Source organism: Zonotrichia albicollis, chromosome 7 (assembly GCF_047830755.1).
Source record: "Zonotrichia albicollis isolate bZonAlb1 chromosome 7, bZonAlb1.hap1, whole genome shotgun sequence".
Classification (NCBI taxonomy): domain Eukaryota; kingdom Metazoa; phylum Chordata; class Aves; order Passeriformes; family Passerellidae; genus Zonotrichia; species Zonotrichia albicollis.
This window is the reverse complement of record NC_133825.1, coordinates 34,329,371-34,351,358: the sequence shown is the minus strand read 5'-3', so window position 1 is coordinate 34,351,358 and position 21,988 is coordinate 34,329,371. Positions and strand designations below refer to the sequence as shown.

General features: G+C 38.5%; 1 protein-coding gene across 7 annotated transcripts in view; it reads right to left on the bottom strand.

Annotated features, from left to right (window-relative positions):
• Positions 1-11,452: 11,452 nt before the first annotated feature.
• Positions 11,453-21,988, bottom strand: part of PCGF5 (polycomb group ring finger 5) — a 65,666-nt gene continuing 55,130 nt past the window's right edge. For all 7 annotated transcript variants that reach the window (XM_014275684.3, XM_014275685.3, XM_026799584.2 and 4 more), the window contains one exon: positions 11,453-20,778. In XM_014275684.3, the coding sequence (XP_014131159.1) occupies positions 20,731-20,778 (48 nt within the window). In that variant the 3' untranslated portion in view covers positions 11,453-20,730. The remainder of the gene's footprint in view (positions 20,779-21,988) is intronic.

Genomic DNA, 21,988 nt, shown 5'->3' with positions numbered 1-21,988 from the left:
CTTTATTAAAGCAAACAGAATAAGGATAAAACCACTCTGCAATCCAGGGCAGGGAAACAACCCTCACTGTAAACAGAGGGTTTAAATGTTATTCTTAGAAGGATTATCTTTTTAAGAATTGCTGAAATGTTCATTGGCCAGAATTGGTGCCTTCTGACTTGTAGGAAATTGTATTTCTTTAAAATGTTTTGTCTTTGTGATAACCTTAGGAAGGGCCATCACACACCTCATTCTGTGCCTGTTTCACACCTAGTACTCTTCCCTTTGTTGGTTGTATTTAGAGCACTGTATTTCAGTACTGCTCTGATCAACTAATTCCCTCTAAGAACATTGGGAATCAGAGTAATGGAATTGTTTTGGTTGGAAAAGACCTTCAAGATCATCAAATCCAGAGTTACCCTATCACTGCCAAGTCTACCACTAAACTATGTCCCCAAGTGCCACATCTACACTTCTCAAATACCTTCAGGGACAGTGACTCAAATTCTTCCCTGGTCAGTCTGTTCCAATGCCTGCCAACGCTTTCCATGGAGAAAAGTTTCCTTATATCCAATCTAAGCATCCCCTGGGGTAACTTGAATCCTGTCACTAGCTGCCAGGGAGAAGAGGCTGATCCATACCTTGCCATAATCTCCTTTCAAGCAGCTGCAGAGAGCAGTAAGGCTTCCCCTGAGCCTTCTTTCCTCCAGGCTAAACATACCCAGCTCTCCCAGATGCTTTTCAGACCCTTCACCAGCTTTGTTGCACTTCTTTGGACACACTCCAGCACCTCAAAGCCTTTCTTGCAGTGAGGGGCCCAAAACTGAATACAGGATTCGAGGTGCAGACTCACCAGTGCCGGGTATAGGAACTTATGTCTCTGAAAAATCATACAGCAAAACCACTCCAGAGAGAAGAGTTTTCAGGTGGGCTAGGAAACACTCATTGTCGCTGATGAGACTTGGGAATTTCATGGAAAGGAGCACAGGCACGAGGCAGTGCCCACCAAGAGGGAAGGGCAGGGCAGGTGCTGCCTTCAGGCACTGCCAAACCCTGCAGTCAGTCCCTGCTGGTGCTGTGGATCTGCTTTGCAAAGCCCCAGACACTCCCAGTGCTGGCTTTCCTTGCTGCACGCTTCATTACCCGGGTTACAGAAGTGCTGGGGAGGGATTTGCAGTGACAACAAGTCCCACTGCTGTGAACCTTTTACACCTCCCAACCCAGGCCCCAGAGCATTTCCCAGCTGCTGGGGTGCCCTGGGGGCTGTGGGATGGCACCCTGAGCCCGGGGGCTCCCCCAGGGCTGCTCAGCCCCAGCGTTTCCCTGCCCTCCCCTCTGGGGCTGGGCTGCCTTGGGCTCAGCTCTGGCACGGAGCGTTTCAGTCACATCAGTGCAGAGTTGCTCTGTTCCACAGGCAGCCTCCCAGGCTAATGTGTGAGTTTTAAAAGCTTACTTAGCAAATATCAGATTTTGTGTTGTTTCATCTACCGCTTCCCACCCCAGTCTCAAGGCTAAGGACAAAAGCAATAATTTAACTTTACATCAATTTGCTGCTGGTCCCCTTCCCCAAGATTTCCAAATAACAAGCATTACCATTTCCCTAGCAGGCACTCCAAGCCCACAGCATCATAAAGGCCAAGTGAGGCCTTGGCATCTCTTCAGGAACTCAAGAGGAAATGAGACCCAAGACACCCACGAACTGGTAGACTGTAGAAACTATTTCAGCCTGCTCCTGGGTTTAAAGAATAAGCTGCCAGGACAAAAGGCTGTGGAAAATGTTCTCTCATAAAGACTCACGGTAAATGAGAGAGGTCAGCAGTGACAAAGCTGCTAAAGAGACACTAACTGTAGCTAGTTGGATGGGCTGCTGCCTGGGTCTGATACCTAAGGATTTGTCTGGAAGGTATTTTAACTTTTCAGGGTCTTGTCATCATTCCTTAGTAAGCTGAAGTAGTTAATACAGCAAAAAGATGTTTCCCTTTCTTTTACTGCTAATGTCTTGAATACATCATTGTGTCCTCTTTCAGGTTTTTTTTTTTTTTTTAGAAAAAACAGGTGAAGGTAGGTAAAGGATAGAGCAGCAAAACCCTGTACATGCAGCATTAATGTGATCTTAACATATTTTGCAGGTGGGCAATTATTTCTGTGCAAATTTTCTCATTTAAAAAGTTTTAGCATTTGGAATGGCCAGTTCCAAGTCTTTCTTAATGTATTTTTTTAGTTAATAACAAAAAAAAATTCCTTTTAGGGTCATTTTATCTTCTCATCTCCAGGTCAGCATCTATCTTCCTTTATTAGCACATTCCTGTTCTTTCCCTGCTGGAGAAAAGCTGGTGGATTTGCATGCTATTTTCTCACTGTCTCATTTTCCAAATATGGCCATTTAACAAATATTATTTCTGCAGGCAGCTATCCCCTTCAGAGCCTTCATAAAGGAAATTACTCAATCAATAAAGTTAATTTTCCCTCCCCCCTGAAGCAGCCACCCACCTCAGCAGATGTTAAGAAACAGACTAAAACAAACCTGGAAACCTACTCGGATCCAAACATCTCTTGCCAATATCCTCCTGCAGCTAAGGCTGAAATTAATACTTTGTCTATACTAGGAAGCACTGCAAGGAGCAAGAATGTGTTCTGCTTCTTTAATTAGCTGGCTGAAAGATTAATAAAGAGCAGTGATGAGCTCTGGTCCATTCTCACTGTGTTTAGACTCAACCCACTTCCATGATAAATACTGTTTTCTTGTTGAAACAAATGCAAAGTTGACATAAAGTTCAATTAATGATAAAGCCCAATGATGTGCACAGCAAAGATCACCACCATTCTAAAACTGCCCCAGTGGGACAGAAGGAACCAGTCCCATGCCTGCTTTTATCCCAGGAGGAATTCTGCGCTGGAAACAGAGAGACTCACCTGGAGAGCTTGGGGAGACCCTGCAGCCTATGGATATTCCTGGGGAGACCCTCAAAGCCACTTGAGTGGGGTCTGTTTTTGCAAACCTGTGGGAAGTAATAATAGCATTGATCACAAGAATGAAATACACAAACCACCTGCTCTGCTTCTCTTCTGTTTTGACTAAGAGAAATTAAATTCAGCATTGTATATACTAAAAAGGGGACCTTGGCATCTAATCTACTCTGATTTACATTAACTTGATGTTCACAGAAAAAGTGTAGAATTCAACTGAGAAAGTTCAGAATTAGGTGCTTGTACACAAGGATGTGCAATCTCCCTGATTTGAACATGTTGGCAAAGGCAATGCAGAAATTGGCCCCAGTTTAAATTTCTGTGTGAATCACACTTGGGTAGAAGGGGCACAGATTTAGTGAGTGCATTAGCTGGTCTTACATAAAGTTCGGAAGAAAATAGAAAAATTAAGGCTTCAACTTAATGTTTAAGAAAAAACCAAAAAATGCAGGTGTTCTCAGGAATAATATCAAGACAATTTGGTAAAAGCTGAAGCAAATCTCCACAGAGGCAGAAGCCTCAGGGAGGCAAAACAAAAAAAACCACCCAGTTAAGGAGAAGAGGATTTCATAGGAGAAACATGCATCAGAAATTAGTCAGAAATGCAGTATTAATGTGGAGCATTTCTCCTTGCAGTATGCAGATTGAATGGATGAAAGGTGGGAAGGAACTGGGACCATCAAGTCTAAGTCTATGCTGTGAACTAAAACTGAGAGAAACACTGTAAATTGGAGAGAGAATGAAAGGAGAAACTGAATAAATTACCTACTGTTTAGCAGGATTTTAGATTAATATAATGCATTCTTAACTGAGTACTGCCACTGAGGGCACTTACAGAACAGGTCTGCTGAAATACCCAGAACAATCCTCCTGTCTCTGCACGGGCCTGTTTATGTTACAGGTGGCACATGCTTTGATGTTGTGTTAATAAGGAAGGGGTTGAGTACTAAGAGGACTTTGCATTCGTAGCTGTGGCTGCTGGTTTGGCAGCAGTTTCTATCCTGCTGGCACAATGGGCACTGGGAGAGCTGCTTGCAAAGAAATGAACCACTGTAATTTCAAGCAGAGTTGTTGCTGTTAAAAGGACAAAGACAGGTTAATGACAAACAGAGGGAAATCTTCTCTAAGAAAATCTGATAAGTCAGTACCTGATTTGATGGAGATCCAAGCAGGAAGGATGGAAGCAGTTTAACAAAGTGCAGCTGGCTCCTTACACAGGACTTTTGGGGAGAGCAAGCACAGCACTCCCTGCTGCTGGGAAATCAATGGCAAAAGCTTCTGCCTTCAGCAGCCCATGGGCTGCTTCAATTGAATTGATGATAAAAGATGGTGATCAGAATCTGTGATTTAAACAGATATCTGTGACATGTATCATATACCATGAACTTAAAATGCAGAGGTCCAGCACATTCATACCTACAGTTCCAGAATATGAGTAATTCTTCTGCTTATTGCTGGGCAGCAAAGCACCAGGTCAATTTACCTTTGTTTTTCTACATAATTACCTGCTATAAATGCCATAATATTAGCACATATTATAGATGCTATATATATAAAAATCAGAAGAGTCCAGCTCCAGCTGTGTCACATATTGAAAAGAACAAAGATTAAGTATATTGCTAGAAATATTTAGCACATAAGAGACCACAGCTGCAGAGCAGTGTTTGGTGTGTCATCCCGCCTGGGCATGGACTCTCTGTTTTACTAACAGCAGGCTCCTAAAGATCAGGGCTGATGACAGACTGCACACAGATGGAGTTTCCAGACCTTCAGATAACTCTGCACCTCCTCCCCAGCAATCACATCTGATCTGCAGCAGCTGTCTCATGCATTTAAGCTCAGTTTTAACCCAACCCTGTAAAGGTGGTTACCTTTACAATTCAAAATCTTGACTTGGGCACATCTGAGCCCAGGGAAAGGCTGCTCTGCACTGATAATTAACAGCAGTATATTAGATGCCAACTGCTTAGGGCTCAACAGGAAAAATGCAAAGTACTAATGAACATGGAGAGCATCTATAAAAACATTAACAAGCTTTTGGTTTTTCCCTTTTTTCCTTGGCTTTTACTTTCATATACTTCAGCTATTAAGAAAAAATGTAATTTTCTTCTATTTAATAAGACATTTTCCGTTCACAGAACCCTCTTTCTTTTGCTGTAGCTGTATTTGTCATATTTGTAGTCTCTCCACGCCACTGAAGTTCTCCCAGTGTAAGGAGGAAGCTTTGCCTTTTGGTCTTCCAGAACTGGGCTTTAATCATTAAATTTAGAAAAATAAAATACCTAATGGGGCTTTTGGAAAATTGTCAAAAGGTACTTTTTCTTTGAATGTAAAGCACAAACTCTACATGGATTCCACCCTTGATGAAAGATCAGGGTGTGGGTGAAAGCTAAACAAGCCTTGATCCATCTGATTCTGAAGAACACTTGAGGAACTTTTCCTCACGTTCCTTGGGATGGACACCTGTCAGGGCTTTGTGTCCCACCCTGAAACCTGGGTCTTGCATACATCCACAGGGCTTTGCTGAGGGCAGTCAGCTGTGTGCTGGGCTGCTGCTCCCCATTCTTATTCAGAATTGCTTCAGCACCTGGGTGTTGCTGTCTTGCTCAGGTGTTTATGGAAGTCAGAAAAATCTAACCACCTCCCTTTGTGAGTTTTGCAGAGACACAAGTGGAGCCTCCTAAATTGTTGCTTGGAAGGGATCAGTGACATTTTAAACATTCTTAATGCAGCATTCATTGATCATCATTCTAAATTTTACTGATGCATGAGGAGAGAGGGATTCAGTTCAGCTTTGGGTCATCAAATTTAAAATGTTTATGTGCCTTGTGGTCTGCTGCACTAGAGGGGCTTGTATCTATAAGCTTTTAGAGATGATTATAATTGATCCTGTGCTGAAGTGGAAGAAAACACATTTGACTTACAGAGTCAATGGAAATAATCATCTCTGAGGACTACATTTGGATGAGTTCTCTGAGAAGCAGGTGACAACCCATGATGATGCTTTTGCTTTTGGGACATTCTATCTTTTCTTAGAAGCTATTAATAGCATGAAGCACTGTCTAGTGCTTACTTTCCTGCAGAAACATTTGATTTACATTCACAAATGTGCACTCCTTACCACTATTCTTATTCCAGTGGTTCCTTGTGGGCAAATAAAAGCAGAGCAGATGATACAGCTGCTGCACTCTAGGTGGTTTTCCTTCCCCATGACCTGTGTTCCCAAAGAGTTTAGCAACAAGAAATCTCTGAATCCACAGCCTCAGTCTCAAGCTGATGGCCACAAGACCAACAAGTCTGTTTTCTATCAGAATTTCTGCCGGCACTCCTATAGGAAGGCTCAGGGGTGCTCTTCTACTGATTTCCAGCTCTCAATGTTAGTCTGCAAACAGTAGCTGAAACTAAGTCTACACTTCCTAGTAGCAAAATGTGAGGACGTTTAGAAAACACAGTTTATCTGCTGGCTATGTACTTTAACCTGGCAGCAGTTAAGAACTGGGTGGTATTACAAATGTTTTTTGGTGAAAGGTCCCCTACAGTATATTCCATATAACCCATGGACAGACACCTTGTCTACAGTGAACTGAAGGCAGCCTTGCTGGCAGTGCCTTGAGCTCTACAAGGCTTCAAAGCCCACAGCCACTGCCCCTGTGCAGCCAGTTTCCTTCGCAGAGCTGCACATAGCTCAGACAGTCCTGCACCCCTGCAGCTGCGGAGCTTGTGTCCAGCTGCCTGGCACACCCTTGTGCTGGTGTGCTGGGCAATTTCCTCCTCATGGTGCCCTCTGGGATGTGACATCCCTGGCAATTCTTGTCCTCACCTTCTGGTGTGCAATTGGGAGAGATAAGAATTACCGGAGCTGAAGACTGAATTTCTTAGGGCTATCCAAATCTGATTTTAGCCAGCCTCCTCTCATGACTAGCAGTAGATGACATCAGGATGAAAATTAGTGTACAGCCCTCTCCCTTAGGAAGACAAGTAGGTTCTCCTATCACATCCACCTCTCAAAATTTAGAATATATTAGAAGGAACTCAGAACAATTTAGCTTTTTGTTGGCTTCTTTAAGCAGTGATTATTTTTGTTTCCCCATGATGGGAATTGAGACTATATTAAGGCTCATAAAGCATTTTACTCTAATTGTTTCACCTGAGAATTTGTTTGCCATACAATAGTCTTGCCATAGAGAAGGAGCTGCAGGCAGAAATCAGTGTTTTGAGACTGAATGTAGATGGTGGGCAGCTCACTGTGCAGTCACTGAAAAGGTTTAATGGCACTTTTCTCCAAAGTCAGGGAAGAGGCCTGAATAGATTTAGGTGTGAATTCTGATTTCACATTGCTGTTACCTTGAACACTTGTCTTGCACTTAAGTTACTTTATTGGGACAAGTTGCTCTATTCTACTTTTACCTATGGCCGCGTTGCCATAGCAAAGTCACTCCTCGTGTATGTTTTAAATACATAACCTACAAAGCCCTTTGGGTTCCTTTGAAAGGCTAGGCATCTATTTTCCAAGTGATTTTCTTGTTTTAAATACAACCTGTAAAACAAAGGGAGAGCATGCAACCAGCAGGCCAATTTGTATTTCCACAACACCACAAACCCATGGACATGTCTTGCATGTTACACATGAGAGTATTCCTTCAGCACAAGCCTTTATAGGATCAGGAATCTACATAACACATGTTTGGTTTCATGCTGTCATTATGATGTGACACAACACCTTGTTTTTATAGCAAGTACAGAAAATTACACTGTAACAGCCCTAGGTCAAAATCAACAGAGCAAATTTTTTTCTTTCATAGTACCACTTCTTTAAATAAGCTATACTAGCATAACTTATGTATTTATTTTTATATGAACAAAAATTTTAATTAGCAAACATTTATGAATTTTTATGTCTCTGAATAAATTTTTTAAAAAAAGTTAAATTATATGGGCTATGCTTTGAACATGCATTCATCCACTCAAAGTATTAGCCAGAGAGCTCTTTTATAGTAATTTTTCCAAATAACAATTTAAAACAAAGTTGCATATTGCTTACCTCAAGCCCTGTAGAAATTTTTTTTTGCTTATTTATATAGTACTCTGGAAAAACTTTTCAGTCTAAGAAGAAGGATTCTGGCAATCAGCAGAACACAGAAACAGGAGTAGGCTGACTGCTGCAAGTTACAGAACTATTCAGCAGTACAGACCCATGCCATTTTCTTCTCTTGTTCCAGGGATTTTGATTACCAGAGAATGAATAGCTGTCACAGCACATGTCACAACTGAGACAGCCACAACACACAGAGTATCATCATACAATTTCAGAAAGCTTCAACACATACAGAGTAACACCTTACCACTTCAGAAGGCTGCAAGCATCTGCCCTTCTTCTTCTTCAGCCCAACCTTTTACACCCTCATGTTGATGCACTGTACCTGTGTGTCCTCTGTTCCTCTGGTGGTTGGCCAGTGCCCCTGGGCACTCCATGGCTCATTGCTGTCAGCGCTGCTCACCTGTTTGTCACAGCTGTACCACTCCCAGTCAGCACACACTGTGCACCTACGGTGACAACCTGAGCTAACGCCTGGAGAAAGGCTCTGGAAGCAGCTGGTGCAATTGCTGTGTAGCATCATAAAGCAATCCACACTGGAGATGAGGACAGTACTCAGGGAAGTACAGCTCCTATTCTGGACACTGCTTCCAAGGGCAAACTACACTGGTAGCCCTGCCTATTTCTCTTTCCCTGGTGATAGTATCAAATATTCCATGAGTTCTTTGTGAGTTCTAAGGTGCTTTACAAATCCAGCATCATAAACTAGCAAAGCACATGAGCAACAGTGAATTTCCTGAGCTCACTATTTAGGATGTTTAGAACTCCTGATGTTTGGTGTAGCATAAGGACACAAAGAGCACACAGAGCACTTCTAGCAGGTGCTGGGAGGGATATGGGAATAAAACACATTTTAGAAATAGTCAAGACAAAATCACACTACTTTGAGAAGGACATGGACAGAGAAATTAAAGGAGGAATGCTGGTTAGTAATAAGTTCTGCTGGTTCAGGAGATGTGCTAGGACTCTAATATGGAGTCTGTAGGCAGCAGGACTGGAAGTTTTTGGGGCATGGGACACATACATGTGCAAAAGGATGACATTAAATCCAAAGTGTCTCCAAAATTGGTTTTAGTACAGCTTAAGTTACTTTTTGTAATTATTTTCCATATCTAAAAGTGCACTTACTGCCATTATTTGTGTACTACAGGAAAGGACACAACATTACCTATAAATAATTCAGATAAGATAAGATAAGATGTTTTTGCATATAAGAAAGTTTTATTTCCCTGTGTGAGTTTAATGGGATAGATGCCCATTTTTAATGGGAAATGGAATCTTGCGAACCTGAAGAGAAAGGCTTACAAATAGTCTGGAAAGGAAATAGGATCAAATGAAATGAAATTGAAAAAAAAACTCAAAAAACCCAGACAATCGGGAGTTACAGTTTCTTCAAAAAATAGGCTGTGAGGAAATGAGCTGCATTGCAAAGGACCAAAACATGCCAAAACTAAGCTCAAAGATATTGCAAAAGCAGGGAAAAAAGTCAAGGAGGAAGACAAAACTTGGAGGGGAAGATATGAGGGACATGGCATGGATACTTAAAAAAAAAAAAAAAAGAAAAAATCTATCCCTAAGTCAGAGCCATCAAAAGGCATGGCATGCCATCAAGGGCAGGGACATGCACCAAAGATTCCTCTCTTGGTCCCCACTGAAATCGCAAGATTTCATTTCCTTTCGGGAAGGGAAAAGGAATCTTGAGAATTTGAAAAGAAAGGCTTACAAACACTCTGGAAAGGAGATAGGATCAAATAAAATGCAATTGAAAAAGCCTCAACCTTTTATTAATTGTGGATGCAGCAGTCTTCTTTCCAAATGAACATGTTGGAAGTGTGCCACTGGAACAAGGTGCTCATATTACATACTGCCAGCAAATTTCTGTTGCTCTAATGAAACCTAAATTACGAAATCACTTTTCTTCTGAAAAACATTACTGTTACCTATAATGACATTGCCTTGCATATCCTCCTCTAGAATAAGAGAGGGAAAAATAATTAGGGTAGAAAGCAATGTGAATCATAGTTCCAACAGGGATATTCATGTGCTGCACCCTTGATGTAAACAGCTGTTTGTATTTCACCTAATTTCCTCCTTCTATAAAACATAATACAGCCTTATGACTTATCAGGCATTTGTTACTATTCTTATGCATGAGGTTTTTTCCCCCCACAATGGTTCTCTTTTTAGCTACCTGAAACAAAGTAATTATTTAGAATAATTTAATCACTGCATTTTAAATGGAAATCTTCCTTGAGGAAAAGTTTACTATTTAGAAGTAGAATTTTGCACTTCTATGCAATTCAATTTCTGTTTAATAAATAATGATATGACATTATGTAGAAGCATTATGTAGAGTTTGGGTTTTTCTTTTCACTGAGTGACCTTAAATCTCAGGAACACTTTTAGAAGAAGGGAAAGTATTGATTTATGACCTTTGACAAATCTGGAGGTCAAATATCCCATGTGGAAAAGGTCTAAAGAAAGCCACTGAGGCTGCACTGCTTCACCTGCACAGGGTACAGAGCAGCCAGCGGTGCCACAGCTGCTCTCAGCCTGTTAACAGACAATCAACAAATTGCAACTAACAAATACTATTTATTCATATGCATGTATTGCAATGTGCTGCATTTCACATTTTGTGCTCACGAGCAATTGTTTTTTTCCTAACATGTAGAAGGATTTTACAAGAAGATACAGAATGTACTTTGTCTCAGATTATTTTACTCCAATCAGCAATCCTTTCTATTATTTCCAAATCTGAGCCACATCTCACAACTCAGAGGTGGTGTTGCAGACAAAAGGTCCAAGCTCTCTTGAAAACAGGGTTCCCTCCATTGTTTTTCTTTGCAGTAATTCCGTATATAGTGTGAATAATGCTACTTCACACCAAGAGCTCACTTGTAAGGATATCCTCTGTCTTCCAATTTGCATGCACATTTATTTCACACTACCTTAGAGTTAAAACAACTCAATGACATAATAAAGCTAAGTGCACAGAATAATAAATACTACTGAAAACATATTAACTCAGAAAAACATCAAAAAGGACTGAAATTAGGTTAAAAAAAGTTGCAGAATCTCTATGGGATTGCTCTTTCTTTTTTTTTTAAAAGCCTCAAGCACACAGTCACACTGTAACCCACCTGGTTATATTTTACAAATGGGGTCCCAATTCCAGACAACTTTAATGTTAGGCAGAACTCTGCACCTGTGAAAATGAACAGCAGCACTCTATGACATTAACTAGAATAAAATCAGGCCATGAAAAAGCTTCTGTTTTTTCTATAATGAATAATATTACTGCGTTATGTTTTGTACTCACACTTCTGTGAGTTGACAGTATGCTTGCATGATTAAGATATAAAGGCAGCAAATGTTTTAATTCAAATATTATTACAAATGACAAAGAAGTCAGATAAAACCAGAGATTTTTTTATTGCACAAAATAAATTATATAGAAACAATGCAACAAAACAACTCGTATTGTAGGCTGCACAACAGATGTTACAACATGAATATATTTATTGCTTTGAGAAAGGAGCAATTCAGTGCTAGTAAGCAGATTAGTTATACTTCTTGCTCATCTAGATTTTTCATAAAATTAATCCAACTGGGCTAGAGGCATCTTGCAGCATACAGGTCAGGCCAAATTGTTGTTTGTTATCATCCATTATAAAGGTGCTGTAAACCCTCTTGACATTAGCATGGAACACCAATTTAGCATCACCAGTACTGAGCCATACAGGTAGTTCACTGTTAGAAATATCACTACATATCTGATACATTTATACACAAGTTCTAGAGGCCCACTCACAGGCTTTGCATGAGCTGTTGTTTCAAAATAAATCTTGCTTACAAATGTGGATGCAGATTTGAACAGGTTTCACTCTACATCAAGAGGCACGACCACGAGGTTTTGCCAAAAAACCCCAAGTACAGCACTTCCTGTCCCTAAATGGAAAATTGGTCACTAGGGCTGACTCAGTTATAAATGTCTCACTTTTTCTAGGGCCACACTCAGATTCCAGATTTAAAAACTCCTCACATTCCTTTGGTAGAACTGGGTGAAATTTACAGTGCTTTTTAAAAGTACTTCAAAACACAACATATTTGGTTCTTCAAAACATACAAGCATGCAGCGCTGGTATTGCACTCAGATCAAATGGATTTTAAACTACTACTTTGTGGACCCTGAGATGTTGACCCTAATGAATTACTACAGAAATTAGCTCTTAACAAAAATTATAAAAATGAGCAATGTTCATGTAATAAAACATATCAAATCCTGATCAACTGCAGATCTTTGCAAAGCATGAACATAAATGAGAGAATGCCATTCCAAATGTTTATAATCTGAGTCAAATTCTCCCCCAGTTTGTCAAGGACACAAGTATTTACTCAGCTGAGTTCCCACCAATGAATTCTACTGCTAGTGTACACATTATTGCAAAACTTACTCATGAGAAGGTTAATATAATAAGAGTAAATTTAAGCAATATTAGTCACCCATGAAAGGAAATTAAGTGAGGAAGTGGGAAGCCTGGCTCATTTCACGTCTCAGCTACAAGGATAATTATAGAAAGTCACTCTACTGAGTTCAAGCTGGAGAACTTAACGGAGCATCAGGCCCATGAAGTAGATCTCTGTAGAATCCCACTGAAATAAGTAAAGAGATTTTGGATTGTACACTAATATGTACACAAACAAATATGGTTGCCACTCTTTACTGTACTTTAATAGAATTCTTTACGTGTTTTTTCTTCCCTGAAACTGTGTTAATGCATTATGATGAATCAAAACACAGTTGAAAGTGAGGTTTCAATTAGCTGCAAAATATTATCAGAAGTGAATTTATTCTGAATTTTAAAAAATAGTATTAGCCCAAATTCTCAGCATCTTTAGTGATGCCCTCACATTCCATGCATGTACCCAACAGCAGCTTCCTTTGAAGGAAGGCAAGTATTAAACTTGACTAATCTTGCACACTTTTTCATCGAGGGGACTCTTTATTAAACACTGTATGTAAAATTCTGTCATCTTATAAAGAATATTAGTAACATAGTAAGATTCAACTAAACAGCCAGATATACCCTGAAATGTCCATTGAAACACATGCAGCACAAAAAATGATTAGCATTTTTTATACTTATTATGAAGTAGAAAAGTTATAAGGCAGGATGAAGCTAATATCAAAGATGAAAAACAGCACCACAAGCCTGTGTTTTGCAATTGCTTTCTGGTTGGACACAATGTATTATCATAGTCAGATACAACTGATTAATGTGAGAAATGCATTTAGCCCAGCTGTACTAACTATACAGCTTCACACAGAATAAACATTCCATAAATCAAAAGAAATTGCATTTGAGCACAAAAAATAAAAAATAAGTAAGTGATTCTCTAAGCAGCATTTTGTTTTCTTCTTTTTTTTCCAAAACATTATCATAGATAGATATTGGACTGATTAAATATCTACAAGTGCTTTTCCTTTACAAAAATACATATATTCGTAAGAGTAGGATAGACTGTCATTAACAATGACCTGTGTTTTTTTCACTTCAATTTGAATGATTTATAAGCTAAATTTTACAACCACAAAAAGGTTTATTTGTAATAGGATGTTATCACTTTTGACAAAAAGCTTAAAACATTTCATATTTTAAAACAAATTAGCAACGTAAGATCACAATATGTTCTATGAGCTCCTAAGTACTGTGAGGGCTGCTTTATTAAAAACTGGTAACCACTGATCAAATGCAAGGAAGCATTAGAACATTATTACTGCTCACCATAGGCTCCTTTCTTTTTACTTGGATCACAGCTTATATAAGGACACTTAGGCCCCCACCCCCAAAAAATCCATTGAGAGTAACTCTATATCATCTATTCAGTAGCCTGGAACATCCAACAATTCAGGCTTTGCATTAATTTAAAAAAAATGCAAAATACTTTCCTTTCAATAGTTAAGTCTGCAATAAGGGAAAAAATGATGCATTGCTTCATGTTTGTGCTAAGAAGCTTCTATTTGAGAAAAAAATATGATCAGTAAGTATTAGAATGAAATCTTTCAGCCAGCTAAATAATTATATTGACCTATTACTTTCCAGTGTAGTTAGCCACTATCCTGGAAAGGGAAATCAAGATAATTTGGATTTTTTTATTCTCTCTGTTTTATACTTCACAAGTAAAATAATCACTTCTTACTAATCAATGGTCTCACATCAAGGACAGCAATGCCATTTGCTAAAAAAATAGCTATAAAAATCTGTAAAACATACTTAATATCTTCTCATTATCCTCCAAATCTGTCCTTTCCATCCTCCAAAATATCACTGAACTACAACTAGAAACCCCAAAAGTAGCTTGGTGACTATTTTGTGCTTTGGAAGGTTTACAGGATTGACAGCACACTGAGTTTTTTGTTAGTTCACAGGCCAGGTATAGCAGACACATCAGTAAATGCAAGCCTTTGTGCTTTTCCTCAGGAGCACGAGCTGGGACTCAGAGCTACTCTATGTCTGTTGACTAAACCTCAATGCTATTCCTGTTGTTTCTTTCATTTCTGATTTGTTTTGGAAACTGCTAGGTGTGCCTAACCCTTCAGCTTGGTGACACAGACAACTACCACTGGTCCAGCTCTGCTTGACTGGCTCCAGGTACCTCTTGACCATTTAGGCTCTCCAGCAAAGTGTCAATGTCATATTCCAAGTTCATTTCTGGGTGGCATTACCTTTGGTATTAAATAGGTCCCTTAAAACTATCAGGCAACCAGATTATCCATAAAAATAGTTTATTTTTAAAAAACCCTAGTTTTTAAGAACAAACTAAGTATCTGACAACAAAGACTAATTTTAAATCAATAAGTGTGTGATATTTTTCCAGTAAAAATGGAGCATGTTTCATTTTACCACAACAGAATTCAGGAGACAAGAACAATATCTACCATACTCAATATAATACAAAACTGAATTTTAAGAGTAGAATACCATTACAAAATATGTGCCTTGCACTTTGACAATAACCATCTTCATTACAACTTCATTTGTAATAAAACCCTCAGTATGTTAACTAGCAGCAAAACCATTTTACTGTGCAGCTATTTTGTATATTGTAGAGTAACCTTCTCTCAACTCTTTGCTTTGCACTGACTGTCATAAGGAAAAAGGAAAATGCACAGTAGCTACTTCTGTTCACCTCATCCTGTCAACTGTCAGCAGTGTTAGAAGCATGTCCTAAAAATACAAGTAGAAGTTACTTGAAAGAAGAGGACCTAATGGTTCAGCAAAGCAAGGAAAGTCAAACCAATGCCTATCTTTGGTTAAAATGAATGTAACAGCAAAATCTACTGCTCTACAGACATCTCTCATTCCAGAATTTCTCCTCCATCCTGAGCTTACCAAACTTTGTCTCCTTCTGCAAATACAAAAGATAGCCTGGACATCTCTACCCATGTACAGAGCTCCTCTGCTTCACTGCCCCACTCCAGGACCACAGAGACCTAAGTTAAAAAAGGTACCCAAATGCAAAAGATTTATGGCACATACCTTGGATAGAAGGATCTTTTGGGAATTAATTAATTAATTTCCTATTCTGCAACCTAAGGTTTTAATCTGACCTACAGACAGTGCAGACAGAAGGTAGAAAAGATCAATAGGTACATCTCCTTATGAAAAAAAAATTAAATACTGTAAAATCATCTTTTGAAGGACATTCCTGCAAGGGATGTTTCAGCTGAGGTCTGAAGGTCAGACAACACCTATGTGACAAAATTAGAGGTAAATGTGCAGTTGGAAGTTTTCACATTTCCTTCAGGTGAATCAATCCCCTCATGTTTTGGAACTCATCCTGGAACACACTCCAGTAGGCTACAATCCCTCCTCAAAGAAGTGTTTTTAGCTGAAACCTGTATAGAAGCATGACCTTGCTCAAATTGACTGTGAAGGATTGAAAATGCAGAGCTGTGAAAACTGCTGAAATCCATGAGAGCTGTCTGATAAATGCAACCTGTGAGCTGACACCTCATGTGCAATTTCACCTTTATAAGTCCTTAATGTTTTGACTTTTGGGTAGGAAATGGGATGCAGTATGGGAATGGTCAAAAGATGTCTAAGAACATAGAATTAATTACTGGAGAGAGGGTGCCTGTTATGACATTTTAACTGAGAAAAATAAGAAGTCAACAGAGCCTGAAGTAAAATGAGAAGGGAATATGCAGCATGATATATGCATTTTTAGAGGAAGCTAAGAGATGCTTTCAATCTGCCAGATTAAGAGATGCAACTGGACCAAACTCTTGGATAAGGATGTAAGTCTTAATTGCCTTTGCACTTTTCCAGAACAAAAATGAGTTTGATCAGTGAATTAAGAATATTTTTTTTCTGGTCAGTGAATAAATACCTCTTGTCTGCAGTTATATGAAAAAAAAAACAACAAAAAATTCAACTCAGTGATTAGTTCAATTAAAGGACTAAGCCATGGCCTATTTTTTTTAAACAGCAGGGAAGAAAAAATTGTTTACTTCTCTCACTAAGTCATGTACACCAGTTATTCATGGGAGAGATGAGATGGAACTCTGGACCATTATTTTGTCTGCAGTAAGAGCCTAGCTTATATCTAAATGGAATGGGATGGGATCAGTCTCTTTTCTCCTGCAGACACACTAGAACTGTTTGTGATAAGAGCAGAAAAGTCAAGACAAGCTGCTGAAACCTATGGAGACAAAAAGACGAAGATCCAGGATTAATGGGTTCCTCATGCAGAAAATGGAATATTTTCAACATAAAAGTACTTATTTTAATTATTATTATTATTTTAATATAATTTCTACTGAGAAAGGCTGGTTTTAACTCTAAAAGAACACATTTCTTTTTATCCTCTTTTCCCATGAAAGCTTCTCAATAGAGTATGCTTATGATATAGTCTTGCTGAAAATATTAAGACCATAGATAAAATTCAGAAGCAAATATTACCCTGTCAAATGAAAATAATGGGCTTAAAAGGTATTCTGTATTAGTAATCAGGCACTTCACTTTGTGTAACATTTTCAGTAAAGTCAAGATAATACTTGTGTAACTTTTTTTTTGCATAACTGCAAGCTGGCTGAGTATGCACAATATACTTCTTGCACTGCAGACTCCTAGGACCCAAATCCCCAAAGCTTTCATGTGAACAATACCAACTACAGTGATGAGTCACTTCAGTTATTGTAGCAATCTTATTTGGTATTTCATGAAAAAATTCCTTCACAGGACGAGGCCCTTAGCTACCAGGAATGTAGTAATGCATCATGGAAGATACATTTACTAATTAATCATCTAATTCCATATTGTTTGAGATATTACAGATCTTGTTTCTAAATTCTAGCTGATGGCTTGTTACTTGATAAATGCAGCAACCAGCTATGCTCGAAAAAAAGTTGTTTATGATTTTCATTAATGAGCTTTTCACTTCTAGGGGAAAAAAATCCAAGCAGCACCAAAAGTGCTAAATAAGGGACAGCAAGGTTAGGTAGTAGTGCAGAATTTTTTAGGTCCCTCTGCAGTTAGATACTGCTAATATGGAAAAGTCATAGAAACACAGTGGCAGCAACACTTATTTTATATTCTTATGTTTTACAAGGATGCAGTGGTGACACCTTGTCATGGAAATGCTCAGAATGTGTGACTTTATCCAGGCATCAGTTCTAGCATGGCATATGGTGCAGTCTGAAGGGAATGCCTAGGTACTCATTTCACTTTACCCCATCTTTGGCACACAGGAATCTGCACATGCATTCTCATATTCCTATGGTGCTCAGATACTCTTAATTGGCACAAATAAATAAATCTGTGTATCTGTGGAGGCATGGCACTTATGTACTATATGAGTGAAAATTTCCTGTAAAGAAGGCAGTGCCTGTGTTGAACAAGCTGCCCAGTTAAGATATGTATTTCACTGGCACTTTACTTTAAAAAAAATGATTAAACTATAGCAGCACTCAGGCCCCATGCCATCAAACCAGAAATGCAGAAAGTGTAGGTGGTTAGTTCATGCATTTAATGCCGCCATTCACAGCTGGGAACGTCGGTTCAGATCTGTCAGTATTTTCCATGCTCAAAATGAAGATTCGCCTTCTGTAATCCAGCTTTAACTTGCATCAAGAAAATACGAGGAATCAAAACCAATGTCCATCTCTGACTGAGAAAATTCATGATTCTCTGAATTATGAATATAGGAAGTTGTCAAACAGTCAAAAAAGCTTCTATTAGTTGCCATTCCACCGCCAAGGTAAAATAGTGCTATTCCAAGGGTCCTGTTTGGCGGATGGATTAACACTTGTATGTTCCTGTCTTTTTACAACAAGTCTGTTCAAATTTTTTCAAAACAGCAAACACAATTGTTGAGAAAAAAATTGTGCTGCGAACCAAGCAGAAATTATGTTTAAGCATCCTAGCATTAGTTTTGGGAAACTGAAACAGGTGTTTTATGTCAAGCAAATTTACAGTGAAAATTCTGGTAAAAAACACATGAAATATATAAAAATTTTAAGGTGTAATTGGTATGTGCATGTAAATATTTACAAATCATATCCTATTTCTACTGTACAAAACAACTGTATATATTAAAGAGAAGAATGATTTTCAATCAGAAAGCATGCTCTGCTCTTCCAAGCTGCTCCATGAGGTGGACTTCTATATACAAGAAGAATCTATTTTTCCCTAGAGACTCTGCAGAGAAGGGCCCTCCCTACAAGAAGCATCTTCTTTCTGTCAGGTAGCGCATCACAGGCTGGGTGGGCAGCAGGATGTCTGCTCCCAGCAGCCAGCACGTCCCCCCTGCCTGTTTCTGGGCAAAGCAGGGCCTGTGCTGGCCAGCACACTGCAGAAAGGGGCAGCAGCTTCTCCCTAAACATCTTCCTTCCCCAGTTCCACTGGCATTCCACAGTATGTGCAACCTTGACCTGTAATGGCAGGGTTCCTTAGCAGACTGCTATTGACAGCATCTTGATTTCTGCATGTCATATGGGCTTTGGAGTGCAGTGGTAGGATTCAACCCAAGTTCATGGGATTCCTCAAGTCACCAATGTTAGAATGCTTAACAACGTTAAAGGGGCCAGACCTAATCCACAACCTGCTTATTTCTCCTACAGAACATACTACTGTACATGAACATAAACTTACAAAGCCTTACATCTATCTTTTGTATTTGATCCCAAGAAAGATTTTTCACTTTGTCTATCTAAGAATGATCAGTTCACTCTACAGTAGCTTGTGAAAAATTGATTTGGTTCCTTTTTGCTGTATGCAAAAGGCATAAGGAAAGTAAATAGTTATCTACAACACTAGCAGGCATGTACTAAGTAGAAATTACATAACATGACTGAACTGTAAGTATCACCAGAGAATCTGATCAGAAAAACTCAACTGACTTTTAAGCAAAGACAACAGAAGACAGAAAACATAAACACTGCTATGCTCCCTGCAACATTACCAAAAACCCCAAGGAACATCCCATACTAGAACCAATATGCTTGTAATACCTAAGGCAACAATCACTTTTTATCCAGCACAACCAGGTCTTAGATAAAAAAAGGTGACCTGAAGAATTATTTTGGTCAGACTGCTAATCTTCAGTATTGCATTACCTCTAATTTTATGGAAATAGTTTTATGCTGTGACTTAACTAATGAAAATTTCTATAATGAATTCTAAACTCCAGATAGTCACAAGAGATACAGTAATGTCATTAAAGCTATATATTATTTTGTCTTAGTATATTATAGACCTCTATTCAATCTTAAAAGAAAATATTTGTTATGAAAAGTAGTAATTATGAAAAATTTTGCCTTGGCCATAATTTTGTAGAGGAATTTAGTTGTTCCATAGATATTTGTATTATTTTACCTTCATTTAATGGAGGTTTTATTAGAAGAAATGTAATCTGACCAGAAGCCATTTTTCCAAAAATAGCTAGTATCCCAAATTCCAAACTTCAGGGAAACCATGGAAAGTGCAATCACAAAGGCTACAATGCTTTCAAGCAATATTAGCAATTTTAAGATTTAAAATTAGTATTTTGAATTACCATGTTCTACACCTCTTGTTCAGTGTAATTAATCTTCATTCACTGCAAAAGGACTGTTGCACACTCATGAGTGAGCTATACCTGGACCCATGAGAACCTTATCAAGGAAAAGGTAGTGGCCTAATCACCACTTTTTAAAATATATTTTCTGTACAAAATATTGTCAAGGTATAATCCTTAGTTATTTTTACAGTACTCTATGATTTAAACAACAATATTCAGTAAAGTAGTAAGTGTGTGAAACTGCAACACCACATGAATGAGCACTCTGCCATTTTGCTAGTGTAATCAATAGTAGGACCAGAAAAGTTTTCTAACACGCAAGCAAAAATATTCCATAGGTTTTGAGTCTTGACTGTACACTTCATGATTTTGGCTATGATTTGCAGCACACTCTTAAGATACACAAATATCTTATGCACATTTCAGTAGCAGAATGGCACTTGGCTTGCTCTAATAGAAACAACAGAGATGCAACTGACAATTTTAAGAAAGACAATGTCCTTATTTGCATGCTGAAATTCTGGCTGTGTCCCCCCAATCCAGGCACATCCATTCATTGTGCAATCTGTCGATGGGTAAACAAATAGTGCAGGATTCATCTCAGTGGGATCTGGCCCTTTGGTCTAACCGAAGTCAATTCTAGGTCGATACTGAAGTACCATAGGGTAAGACTGAAAACAGCAAGGGAAAAAGAACAACAAAAACAGACAAGAAAGCATGAAGACATGATTCATAAACAATACAAAGAAAATGCAATTAAAGACTACCTTAAGAATAGCCAAATCTTATCTCTAAGACAGATGTATATGACAATGTAAATTCATCCCTGTACTTCAAATCTATTAGCTATTTGTCACTGATACACAGTTTCTGTATCTGCTTTTATATATTTCAATATTTATGTTTTATTATATTTATACTTGGGAGTGCTCAAACAAGTCTGTTTTCTGTGTTGCTGTGTTTGATAAAAAGCAAACTTGACATTTTATACTTTCTAAACCAAAGTATATTTACAGGTGATGTACTTGGAAATTTATATACAGAGGTTCCATAGCTAGACTACAAAAAAAGGTCAAACTGCTGTCAGCTGGTTTTCTGAGAGATGGCCTTCTCCCCAGATCCAAACTCCTTAACCTCAGATCTAGTGATAAGTTTTTATTGATTCCTACTGAGAAAAAAAAAACAACAAAGCAAACAAAAAAAAAGAAAATCAACCTCTTGGGTCCCTAAATTGGATAGAAGTTGTGGAATGGCAGGGAAGAATGGATGGGTTTCCCAAAAGGGCTGTAGAATATCTGGGCACTTGTTGCTCAAACCTCTTATTTTTCCGTCTGTCAGCATTTCATTTGTCTCAAGCCTTCTTCTTCATTAGCATACTGGGTATTTTCTATAGCATAAAACCCTGGCAAATCTCTTTGTCTCAGCAGCTGTATGACCTTAATACCTCCCCACCATACAACAGAGGCAAAGCTAATGTAAGTTTTTCTAAATTCCAAATTTGGAAATACAAAGAATTATTACAGAAGCTATCATTAAAACCAGAAACATTTTGCTTCATTCTTCAAATGCAACAGAGATGAAGAAACAAAGATATAGCCCCAGAGACCTACAGGGTTAATAAACTTTCCATGCCATGGTAGTAAAATATCACCAGAACTAAATGTGATAGCACTTGCAGGAGATTTACAAACTGGAGTTCAGAGAAATCACAAGGTAAACCCAGAGGTATTAACAGTACCAGGAGTATTTAGGAGAGAAGACAGGAAGTACCACATGTAGTCTGCATGTGCAATTAACAAAAATGTATCTGTGGTATCACAAATTACTTGGTCTCTGATTAATTTTTTCTTTGCACAGGACATGAATACCATTTCATTTAAA